Source organism: Rhinatrema bivittatum, chromosome 2, assembly GCF_901001135.1.
Source record: "Rhinatrema bivittatum chromosome 2, aRhiBiv1.1, whole genome shotgun sequence".
NCBI classification, from domain to species: domain Eukaryota; kingdom Metazoa; phylum Chordata; class Amphibia; order Gymnophiona; family Rhinatrematidae; genus Rhinatrema; species Rhinatrema bivittatum.
In genome coordinates, this window is record NC_042616.1 from 676,041,827 (window position 1) to 676,054,688 (window position 12,862).

Below are 12,862 nucleotides of genomic sequence, written 5' to 3' on the forward strand. Positions count from 1 at the left end.
GCCCAAGTGGTGCGCGCGCGCCTAGGAGCCAGGCGTCCATGGGAGGGCTTGCAGCGGCACAGCCCCAGCGGGAACGCCGCCAACCAGGCCTCCGGAAGTGGGAGCAGGTCCGGGAACCCGGAGGTAAGGGCCTGGCCGCGGTGCTTACGGCCAGAACCACAACACACATGACAAAAGATTCCTAATATTTATAAACTGGCTAGCTAAGCAACGTAGCTGGTTAGCAGTTTTAAGATTTGTTTAAATCAGTATAATTTTCAGTAAATTTGCTTATGTAACTGTCTGAGCATTAGCAGAATACATGGAGGTAACCTGTGTGGAGAGGTAATTACTACCCTAAACAACTTGCTTGGCAGACTGGATGGACCATTTGAGGCTTTATCGGTAATAATTACCATGTTACTATATCACAAGGTGTCAACCGATGACAGTATATATTAAATGGAACTGAAATTGTTGATCTGTTTAAATATTTTCAGTAAAAATAGAGGGCTATTTTAAAAAAGAATGCAAATCGTATCATGCTGAAGCTCAGTGACACAATCCTGGGTTTAGAGCTTAAGCTATAACCATGTTTTTAATGACTGGAGTAGTAACTTCAGAGTAATTCTGATTCACGACAATAAATCCGATATTTTTCATTATCTAGAGCAAATTACATGCAGGAAGAATGGCTTCATTCCCAAAGAGGTTACAATGAAAGTGGGTGCCTGAGGCAATGGTAAAGTCACCTACCTAAGGACACAGCTAGTGTCATTGACTGAAATGAGATTTGAACTGACCACTAGTGCCCAAGCTTATTCCTGCAACCACTAGTCTGCTTCCTCTCCTACTGGTTGGATAACATATAAGTACAAACTAGTTGCTCCTGCTAGTATTACCTGCAGCGATCAAGTGGGCAATTTTCAAATCCATTTACACACAGGGATGGTAACTTTCAAACTGGCGCACGGGCGAACATGTGTGCACATGCATCAGACCGCACCCAGAGATGCAGCTATTTTAAAACTTGTACACATATGTGTGTACATATTATAAAATAGCCTTGCCACACCCACATATGCACTAAATTTTAAGTGGGTGTGCAAATCCCACTTCTACCACATAAATCAGAGAATTTTAAAAGGGGGTGCATGCCCACACCATTCCCAGTTTACCAGTTCATCCACCAGTTCACCCAGTTAATAGAAGGGTCCTCCAAACCCCCCTGGTTTGATAGCCACATTCTCCCCAGTTGCACCAGACCATTCAAACGCATCTAATATGACTCAATCCTTTTATTTTTTTGACTTACATTTCATCTATAGCAGAAGTAAAGTTACACGGCAGGGAACCTCATAGTGCACCAGGGCACATAAATGTTTATGTGCACATCTCTTGGCTAGGCCCCAAAGGGCCCACGACCCTACCCACACCCACCCATTTTTGGAAACTTTGGAGATGTGCATGCTGCGGCATTTACATGTGTATGTGGGCACTTTTTAAAATATGGTTGGCACATGTAAGTCCAACTTTTTTGTCCATTCCCTAATTGATGCATGTGCTGGGCTTTTAAAATTCATCTTTTACGCACGTAAATGGCTTGTTATAAAATTTACTGGGGGTTTTGCACATAAAAGTATTTGTGTAACACAATTTCATGCTTACTTTAATGTGCATAAAAAATAGGCATTTATGGGTCAGAATGGAATGGAATTTGGATTTATGGGCATACTTTTGATTTTAAAAAGTATGTGTGTAAAATAACTTGCATAAGTTACACCTTGCAAAGAGCAGGTGTAATTTTATGTGAGTGAGTTGTGCATATTATTTTGGATAATTTTAAAAGTGAACTTATGTGGATAAGTTCACTTTGAAAATTGGTGTAACTTATGCTTAGAGCTACCATATTAGTTACCTGCAATGGCACAAAACTATCCTCTCTATGGTATAATGGAAATAAAAATTGAAAATGATGTGGTTAATGTTCACATATTTTCTAACAAGTCATTTATTTTAAGAACATCTTTGTTTTATTTCTAACAGGGGAAAGTCCAATGGATGAAAAGATTACCCCAGGTAGAGATGATTCAAAGACTGGGATAGAAATTAAGTCTGAAGAGCAAAATCCACCTAAAGAATGTTCAGAAATACCTGAATGGAATAAAAACAACAGCAAAGATGTAAAAGTCTCAGAGTCCATACAGGATCAGTTAAATGAACAGCAAAAAAGGCAACAACTCTCAGTTTCTGATCGCCATGTTTATAAATACCGTTGTAACCATTGTAGTTTGGCTTTTAAGACTATGCAGAAGCTTCAGATACATTCCCAGTATCATGCTATTAGGGCTGCTACTATGTGTAGTCTTTGCCAGCGTAGCTTCCGTACATTCCTGGCTTTAAAAAAACATTTGGAAACAGGTCACCCAGAACTCAGTGAGGCTGAAATACAGCAGCTTTGTGCATCCTTACCTGTAAATGGGGAACTGTGGGCAGAAAGTGAAAGTATGATGCCTGAAGATCATGCATTAGAACAGGAAATAGAAAGAGAATATGAGATGGATCAGGAAGGAAAAGCAAGTCCTGTAGGAAGTGACAGTAGCTCTATTCCAGATGATATGGGATCAGAACCAAAGCGAACATTGCCTTTTAGGAAAGGGCCAAATTTTACCATGGAAAAATTTTTAGATCCATCTCGCCCATACAAATGTACAGTATGTAAGGAGTCCTTTACTCAAAAGAACATACTCCTGGTCCATTATAATTCAGTATCACATTTACATAAACTTAAAAAGGTATTGCAGGAAGCATCAAGTCCAGTCCCTCAAGAGACCAACAGCAGTACTGATAACAAACCTTACAAATGTAGCATTTGTAATGTTGCATACAGCCAAAGTTCTACATTGGAAATCCATATGAGGTCTGTTCTTCACCAAACCAAGGCAAGGGCTGCAAAATTAGAACCATCTAGTAACATTTCTAGTGGAAATACTATAACAGGGAACATTAATAGCCCTAACCAAGGGATATTAGAATCTTCAAGTTCATCAGTGGTTAACAGCAAAGATACCCACATAGATGCCAAAGAATTAAATAAGAAGCACGCTTCAGAAATAATCACTGCTCAGCCTACTCATCACCTTCCCCAGTCACCAGCACAGCTTCAAATGCAACTACAGCATGAACTGCAACAGCAAGCTGCTTTTTTTCAGCCCCAGTTTCTAAATCCAGCATTTCTGCCTCACTTTCCTATGACACCTGAAGCACTACTGCAGTTTCAACAGCCTCAGTTTCTTTTCCCATTCTATATTCCTGGGACAGAGTTTACCCTGAATCCTGATCTTGGTTTGCCTGGTTCTGCTGCATTTGGAATGCCCGGAATGGCAAGTATGGCAGGATCATTTCTTGAGGATTTAAAGATGCAGATTCAAACACAGCATCAGGTTGGCCAAACTCAAGTACAGATACTACAGCAACAAGCACAACAGTATCAAGCTACACAACCACAGCTTCAGTCACAAAAACAACACCACCAAGTTAACAGATTATTAAAACAGGAACAAAATAGTTTACCAATTATAGAGGGCCAAATGATGAAGGATGCCCAGTGCTACCAAGAGATAGAAGAAACTTCTGAGAAACAGGAAAAGCCAAAGCAAGAACTTACTGACAATGAAGTGATTAAAGAAAGCAAAGATCATAAGAAACAAAAATCCTTAGAACCTGCAATTCCACCACCTCGCATTGCTTCTGGCGCCAGAGGAAATGCAGCAAAAGCTTTGTTAGAAAACTTTGGCTTTGAGCTAGTTATCCAGTACAATGAAAACAGACAAAAGGTCCAGAAAAAGAACAAAACTGGTGAAAGCGAGAACACTGACAAATTGGAGTGTGGTTCATGTAGTAAATTATTTTCAAACATTCTTATTTTAAAGAGTCACCAAGAACATGTTCATGGACAGTTTTTCCCATGCGGAGAGCTAGAAAAGTTTGCCCGTCAATACAGGGAAGCATATGACAAGCTTTATCCAATTGCACCATCTTCTCCAGAAACACCCCCACCACCCCCACCTCCTCCTCCACCACCTCCACCTCCTCCACAAGCTGTCCCTCAGCCTTCTACTGCTAGCTCTGCAAAAATGCAGAGTTCTACTCCAACTCCTTTGCAGGCTCCACCACCCACTCCACCTCCACCACCACCACCACCACCTCCTCCTCCTCCTCCCCCTCCTCCTCCCCCTCCTCCTCCACCTTCAGCTCCACCTCAAGTCCAACTTCCAGTTTCATTAGATCTTCCTCTCTTTCCTCCAATCATGATGCAACCAGTGCAACATCCTGCATTGCCTCCTCAACTTGCTCTTCAGCTGCCACCAGTGGATACCTTATCAGCAGATCTTACCCAATTATGTCAGCAGCAGCTAGGATTAGATCCCAATTTCTTGCGGCATTCACAATTCAAGCGTCCACGAACAAGAATAACAGATGATCAGTTGAAAATTCTACGTGCTTACTTTGATATTAATAATTCTCCAAATGAAGATCAAATACAAGAAATGGCTGAAAAATCTGGACTTTCACTAAAAGTCATTAAACACTGGTTTCGAAATACACTTTTCAAGGAGAGACAAAGAAATAAAGATTCACCATATAATTTCAGTAATCCTCCCATAACAGTACTAGAAGATACAAGAATTGATCTTCAGTCTTCTATAGAATATTGCAAGAATGATTCATCTTTTAGCAAGAGGTCTTCTAGGACTAGATTTACAGATTACCAACTTAGGGTCCTACAAGACTTTTTTGATACAAATGCGTATCCAAAAGATGATGAAATTGAACAGCTTTCAACAGTTCTTAATCTGCCTACTCGAGTTATTGTTGTTTGGTTCCAAAATGCACGTCAAAAAGCTCGTAAAAGTTATGAAAATCAAACTGAAGCTAAAGATAATGAAAAAAGAGAACTCACAAATGAGCGCTACATTCGAACTAGCAACATGCAGTATCAGTGTAAAAAATGCAATGTTGTTTTTCCTAGAATTTTTGATTTGATTACACATCAGAAGAAACAGTGTTATAAGGATGAAGATGATGATGGTCAAGATGAAAGTCAAACAGAGGATTCCATGGATGCTATGGATCAAACAATATTAAAGTATTGCACAGTTCCCAGTTCAACTGATTTGCCAAAAGCTTCAGCTACGAGTACAAACCCAGGCTCACGATCTAGTACTCCTGTGATGCCATCACCCAAACCAGAACTTGGGAAGACATCTCCCAAACCTGATTTGCCAACAGAAAAACCAAAGCAGATGGACACCATGCATAATGTTCAAACTACCAAATCAGTTCATTCCATGTCAACAAATTCTTCAGATCCACAATCTTTAACACATCAATCACAGCAACAGAAACAATCCCATCCAGTAGGAAGACCTCCATCTACATCTCAAAACACACCCATCCCTTCCAGTCCATTGCCTATTTCAGTGACTTCCCTGCAGAGCAGTCTACCTCCTCAGTTGTTACAATATCAATGTGACCAGTGTTCAGTTGCTTTTCCAACAATTGAGCTTTGGCAGGAGCACCAGCACATGCATTTCTTAGCAGCCCAAAATCAGTTTATTCATTCTCACTTTTTAGAAAGACCAATGGACATGCCATATATGATTTTTGATCCTAATAACCCTCTAATAACAGGACAGTTACTTGGTAGCTCTCTTGCTCAGAATCCCCTTCAAACAGGTTCATCCCATACAACTCCAAATATTGTTGGTTCACTTAAAAGAAAGTTGGACGATAAAGAAGATACTAACTGTAGTGAGAAAGAAGGAGGAAACAGTGGAGAAGACCAGCACCGAGATAAACGTTTGAGAACTACAATTACGCCAGAACAACTAGAAATACTATATGAAAAATATCTTCTAGATTCTAATCCTACAAGAAAAATGCTAGATCATATTGCACGCGAGGTAGGCTTAAAAAAAAGAGTGGTGCAAGTTTGGTTTCAAAACACAAGAGCCAGAGAAAGGAAGGGGCAATTTCGTGCTGTAGGTCCTGCCCAATCTCATAAAAGATGTCCTTTTTGCCGTGCACTATTTAAAGCAAAGTCAGCTTTAGAAAGTCATATTCGCTCTCGTCACTGGAATGAAGGCAAGCAGGCAGGCTATAGCTTACCTCCTAGTCCTTTAATTTCCATGGAAGATGAAAGTGAAAATACACAAAAATATGCCTTCTTTGACTACCCATTATTGACAAAGAATGATCCATTCAGTGAAAATGAATTGGCTTCTACAGTGTCAACACCAGTTAGTAAAACTGCTGAGCTGTCTCCAAAGAATCTTTTAAGCCCTTCTTCTTTCAAAGCAGAGTGCAGTGAGGATATAGAAAATTTGAATGCACCCCCTGCTGATGCTGGGTTTGATCAAAGCAAAACTGACTTTGATGAAACCTCATCAGTTAACACAGCAATTAGTGATGCCACAACAGGGGATGAGGGAAACAATGACATGGAAAGCAGCACTAGTAATTCAAAGGATGCAAAATCTTTAGTGTCTCCCAAAGAACCGAGAGCTCTTGTGAATGATACCTTGTCAAAAACAGCAACCACGCCCACAAGTGACTGTTGTGATGAAAAATTTCTGTTATCCCTAACAAGCCCATCAATCAGTTTTAGTGAAAAAGAAAGTGATTATGACCAAAGCATTTATATGAATGAAAATGATTTTGATGATAATGCTGATCGCAGTGAAACATCAAGCATCGCCGATCCTAGTTCACCAAATTCATTTGGGAGTAACAATCCTTATAAATCCAAAAATAGTGATCGGCCAGGTCATAAACGTTTTCGAACTCAAATGAGTAATCTTCAGCTTAAGGTCCTCAAGGCTTGCTTTTGTGATTATCGAACTCCAACCATGCAAGAATGTGAATTGCTTGGAAATGAGATTGGTCTGCCGAAAAGGGTTGTTCAGGTTTGGTTTCAAAATGCTCGGGCAAAAGAAAAGAAATTCAAAATTAACATAGGAAAGCCATTCATGATAAATCAAAGTGAGTCTGATGATACAAAAATGCAGTGTTCTCTTTGTGGGGTAAAATATTCTGCACGTTTGTCCATCAGAGATCATATATTTTCCAAACAACACATTTCTAAAGTGAGAGAAACAATGGGAAATCAACTTGATCGGGAAAAAGACTATTTAGCTCCTACAACTGTTCGACAGCTGATGGCACAACAAGAACTGGATCGTATAAAAAAGGCCACGGATGTTCTAGGGTTATCAGTACAGCCACCAAGCATGATAGACAGCAGTTCTCTCCATGGCCTTAATCTGCCAGCAGCATATCCTGGACTCCCTGGCCTTCCTCCAGTTCTTCTGCCTGGAATGAACAGCACATCTTCTTTGCCTGGGTTTCCCCAAAGTTCAAACCGTAAGTTATTAAATGAGTGTGTGGTTCTCTGTTTATTCAATATTCTATTTTTGTCCATGTGTATATCTGAATAATATTTATTTTCTTTATTCTCATTTTTTTCAGTCAAATTCTTTATAATGCTTTATTTTTTTTAATTAATATCTAATTAGACAGTGCTATTTATTTTATATGTAATGTACTATATATTTTTAGCTACTAAAATAATGCTACTTTTATGTAGTATTACACAGTCACTTATAGGGTGCTAAATTCACATTCTTCATTTAATGGAGAATAAGGGCAGAATTTTCCAGTGTTCCCAGAATATAATTACATACCTTATAATCAAATTTGTCTTTTACTGGTTCTTTCAACAAATTAAACTCATTTGGCAGATTATGTAATGTGTTTCCAGTTATATTAGATAATTATTTCTCATTTCTCATCAGTAGTAGAGATACATCTTATATGTAGGGTTCTCTTTAGCACTATGAATGTATTTTATATTTGCAATATTTTGCATTTCAAATGTTCAAATTATGAATGTGCAAGCCATATATTAATAATCATATCTATATATTTAATCATTTTGGAGAGATCTCAACATACTAGGGCCTATCCTTTGAATCTAAGGCCAATTATTATGTATGCAAAACTGTGTGCATTACACTAAAGCAGGGGTGAGAAACTCTGGTCTTCAAGGGCCCCTAACCATTTGAATTTTCAGGATAACCTTAATGGTTATGCAGGAAATAGATTTGTATACAGTTAAATCAGTGTGCATACAAATCTTTTTCATGCATATTCATTACAGACATCATGAATATCCAAATGGCTTTGGGGCCCTTGAGGACTGGGGTTACCTACCCCTTCACTACCCCGTATGAGGATAACTTTCAAAGAACTCCACACAGCCTCATATACAAGCAAATATGGCCATGGGGAGATCTACCACAGTATATTATAACGTGAACGTATCAGGTACTCGCTGATTATAAAATACATATATATTTTTTTATAAGCAAATACCTACAATGCATTGAAAAAACAAACCTTACCTACTTATTTTATAAATATATGGGGGCTATTTTACTCACAAAAAAATAGAACTTGCTTGCATAAAACCCTGATTTATAAGCAGAAGTAGGTATAATTTAAAACATAATTTGAAGTCACCAGTTTGCTAATTCTCTACCAGTTCATCCAGTCCTTCTCCAGGTCATCGAGATCCTCCTAATTCACTCTGAATTAGCCTCAGTTCCCCCCCCCCCCCCCGCCCCCCAACCAATAGCAGACAACAGATGATTCTGATATCAATTGCACTAGTTAACAGAGTCCAATTTGTAGTTGTTTGTTTTTTGTTTTTTTTTACTTGAAATATTGTGTATGCTTTGGCTGTAAGCCACCTAGGGCCGAGGGACTGGTGACATATAAATGCAAATAAATAATTAGTAGGTACAAAATTGCCTAAATACATTGTCTAATTTATTTGTGTAAATGTCTTATAAAATAGCAACTTATGTGTGCACCTCTTGACCCCGCCTAGCATGCCCCTAGACCACCTCTTTTTTGCACAGATAAATATGCACATAAAACCAAAAATATGCACATATTTTTGATATTTATAAAATAGCATGTGCATTAGTACAAACTACTTACACATATATATGCTAATTCTTTATACGTAACTCCTCTGAAAATTCATCTCTTACCATGCACACCAAACCTAATAATAATACATTAGTAAAAATAGTTCACACATGCATGCAAATAGATGAAATGAGATTTGAATTAGGGTGACAATGAGCTCATTATCATCTTATGCTTTTACTGGCTGATTTTTAAATGGTCGATGTGCGTAAAAAACAGGAGTTACAAGCGTGGCCAGGCTTTGCGAGCATCACGCGCATTTTAGAAGGGGCCCGGCCATGCTCCCGTTATGTGCAGAAGTGCTGGGCCGAAGAAAAGGGGTGGTCTGGGGGTGGGGATGGGCAGGGCTTGAGGCAAAAGTACAGCGGCCATTTGCCGCTGTGCTGAGGAAGTGCGCGCCGGCAGGGTGCTGGTGTGCGCAACTTGCTATTAATCCTTTGGACAAACAAAAGGTAAAATAAAAAAAACAGGGGTAGGTAGGATAGGAATAGGGGGCGAGGAGGAGTGGGGAAGTGGAAGGGAGGTTAGGGTAGGGGGGTAGGGAATTTCCCTCCCAGTTCACTCCTTAATTGGATTGGACTGGGAGGGAACTGGGGAAGGCCGTAATGTGTCATTGCGCAAAAATTACAGTATTCCACCCTCCTTTGTGCGCACCACCCTGGATTTTATAACATGAGCGCCAGCGCACGCATGTTATAAAATTGCATGTCCATGTGCGCGCGCCGGGTAGAGCGTGCACATGGTCACGAGCGCATATTTTTAAAAATCTACCCCTTGGTCTCATACAAATTAATGAGAGGCCCACCAGGCCACAAAATTAGCATCTGCTCCAGACTTGGTGTTAAATGTTAGCATGCTTACAGAACTAGCATAATACATTTAACACTGGGGCTAGGCCCTGCCCTCAGGGCCTCCACCCAAATACCCATGAAAATAAGAACCCCAACTCCTGCCCCAAAGCAAAACAGATCCCCTTCCTACCCCTCTGGAATGCTTTCCTACTATTCCAGATAATACACATGTTCACAAGCAGAAGGGATATAAGGGCTCGCCTGGTGGCATCACAGCACACTGCCAAAATTGCTGCTGTAAACTTGACATGATACACAATGAAGTGTTGTTATGCAGAGTTATTCAGTAGTCCGTTTTGGTATCAGCAGGAGAGCTTTCATATCCTTCCTGCTTGTAAAGATGGAGACTCTCTGCCATAATAAAAGAAACACTCTGATGGTACAGTAATATAGTTGGTGTACAAGCAGTGCTTGAGAGCTTGGGAGAGGTTCTGGAGTGGGGGAGGGGGGAGGATATAGGGGTCTGATCTTCATCAGGGAGTTAGAGAATATTAAATCCCTCCTGCTAAGCATCCATCTTCACTATGGGTTGAATAATATGGGGGATTTCAAGGTGTAGCCTGTGTATATGCTAATAGGCCCTTGTTGCATTTAGTACCTTTAATTGTGAGCATAGGCTGCATCTCATTAATGTCTATCGCATGCTAAGTTGTGTTTTAGAATGTACGCTAACATTTTTAGCAAATGTATGCTAAAAGTGTTTTGGTATGGGTTTTAGTGCATAGTCCTTAATATCCTTTATATTTGTTTTATATGATAATGTATTTAATATAGGCAGTTTACACAGATTTGTGTTGTCATGTTGTAACAACAAGTCTTCATTTTATAAGTATGTATATGCAACTGTTATTTGATAAAAAAAAAGAATTTTGGCCAAGTAGAGAATTAAAAAAACTCTTCTGACCTACCATAGCCTAAATAAGCTACATCTGAATACCAGTAACTATTAATGAACAGCAGAGCAGAAGAATTGTCAGCAAAGATCTGTCTTTTTGTGAATTATACCAAAATCTGCTATAGGATAGACAGCCAGGAAGGTGTGGAAAACATGAGAAGGCATATAGCAAAGTTCAAGGAATGGTCTAGAGTCTGGTAGCTAAGATTTAATGCTAAAAAATGCAGGGTAATGCATTTAAGTTGCAAAAATCCTAGGGAGAGGTACAGTTATTGAAAGTAAAATTCTGCTAAGTATGAAAGAAGAGCGGGATCTGGGAGTCATTGTATCTGATGAACTTAAACTGGCTAAACAGGTGAATTAGGTGATGGCAAAAGGCAGACAAATGCTTGGCTGCATAGGGAAAGGAATTGTTATCAGAAAAAAGTAGGTGATATTGCCCCTGCATAGGTTTCTGGGGAGACCTATACAGGGGCAAAACCAGTTCTGGAGACCATACCTTCAAAAGGATATAAACTGGTTGGAGTCAGGCCATAGAGTGGTTTCTAAAATGGCCATTGGTTTTCATTTTAAAGCATATGAGGATAGGCGAGAAGAAAGGTGAGATAAGGGAGATATGATTGACACATTTAAATATTTCAAAGGTTTCCATGCACAGGAGGCAAGCCTCTTTCAATGGAAAAGTGGTTTTAGAATGAAGGGACATGGGATGAGGGTGAAAGGGGGTAATAGTAATCTTAGAAATATTTCTTTCTAAGTGGATGCATGGAACTGCCTTCCAGTGGAGGTGACGGAAATAGAAACAGTATCTGATTTCAAGAAAGCATGGAATAAATACAGGGAATTTCTGAGGGAGTGATGGGAATTTTAAAGCTAAATTAGATGGATGGATGAGCAGACTAGATAGGCCATACATTCTCTTTTTGTGTCATGTTTCTGGGATAGACGATTATATTATCACTTTGATAAATAGTGATCAAAATACCTAACTTCTGTCCAGAATGCATTCTTTGTCTGAATAACCCTCTGCTTTTCTTAAAATGCTGCACTAAAACATGTCTAACTACTATCTCAAATATTATAGAAAATAACATTACTTTTAACACAGAGAGCCAGATGCATTAAGGCTTTTTCTTCCATTTTGTGTCTATAGGAAAAACCCTTACAGCCAAATTTTAAATCCCCTGCGCACATTAAAAACAGGGGTTATGTGCGTGGCCAGACCTTGAGCGCACTGTGAGCATTTTCAAAGGGGCCCGGCCACGCACATAACCCCTATTACGCGCAGAACTGCTAGGCCTCTTTGAATGGGTGGGCCTGGGGGTGGGGAGGGCGGGCAGGCCAGGACAGCACCATTCATTGGGCCCTGAAGTAAGTGGAAAAATGGTAACATTTAGGGGTTGGGGAGGAGAGGGGAAAGGAAAAGGAGGTTAGAGTAGGGGGTACAGAGGTTTCATCCCAGTCCGCTCCTTAATTGTCGTGGACTAGGAGGGATCTGGGAAGGCCGGATGCGTCACCGTGTGAAATTTGCATATGTGTACCCCCCTTGCGCGCACTGCCCGCACATACGCGTGCAGATTGCAGAATCTGGCGTGCATGTGTGCGTGGCCCACCAATTTTATAACATGTGCGCGCATGTTATAAAATTGGCGCATCCATGTGCGCACACCAGGAAGTGTGCGCACATGGACGCACGTGCACTCTTTAAAAATTTACCACTTAGTGAATCAGGTACATAGTAACATAGTAATGACAGCTGAAAAAGACCAAATGATCCATCTGGTTTGCCAGCAAGTTTCCTAAGGTAGTAACCACTTTTCCGTGCAGGTTACCCTTATGTCTCTGTTTAAGATTGTAACTGCCACTCTGTGCTGGTTACCCCCAAGCATTATGTTAAGGTTAGTAATATTTACAATCAGACATGCTGCTTGAACATGCTTTGCTTTTTGTCTTGGCTATAGAAGCAATCCTGTGCTTTTTCCCTGATGTCTGCGTATCAGTACCCCCAGACCATAAAAGTCGGGGCCTAGCATTGGCTGTTGTCTGAATCCAATTCCCTCCCGCCCACCTTTGAAGCAGA

General features: G+C 40.1%; 1 protein-coding gene across 1 annotated transcript in view; it reads left to right on the plus strand.

Moving 5' to 3' along the window:
- Positions 1-12,862, plus strand: part of ZFHX4 (zinc finger homeobox 4) — a 779,821-nt gene that overhangs the window by 662,274 nt on the left and 104,685 nt on the right. The window contains exon 10 of the mRNA XM_029591504.1: positions 2,026-7,404. Coding sequence (XP_029447364.1) covers positions 2,026-7,404 — 5,379 coding nt within the window. The remainder of the gene's footprint in view (positions 1-2,025; positions 7,405-12,862) is intronic.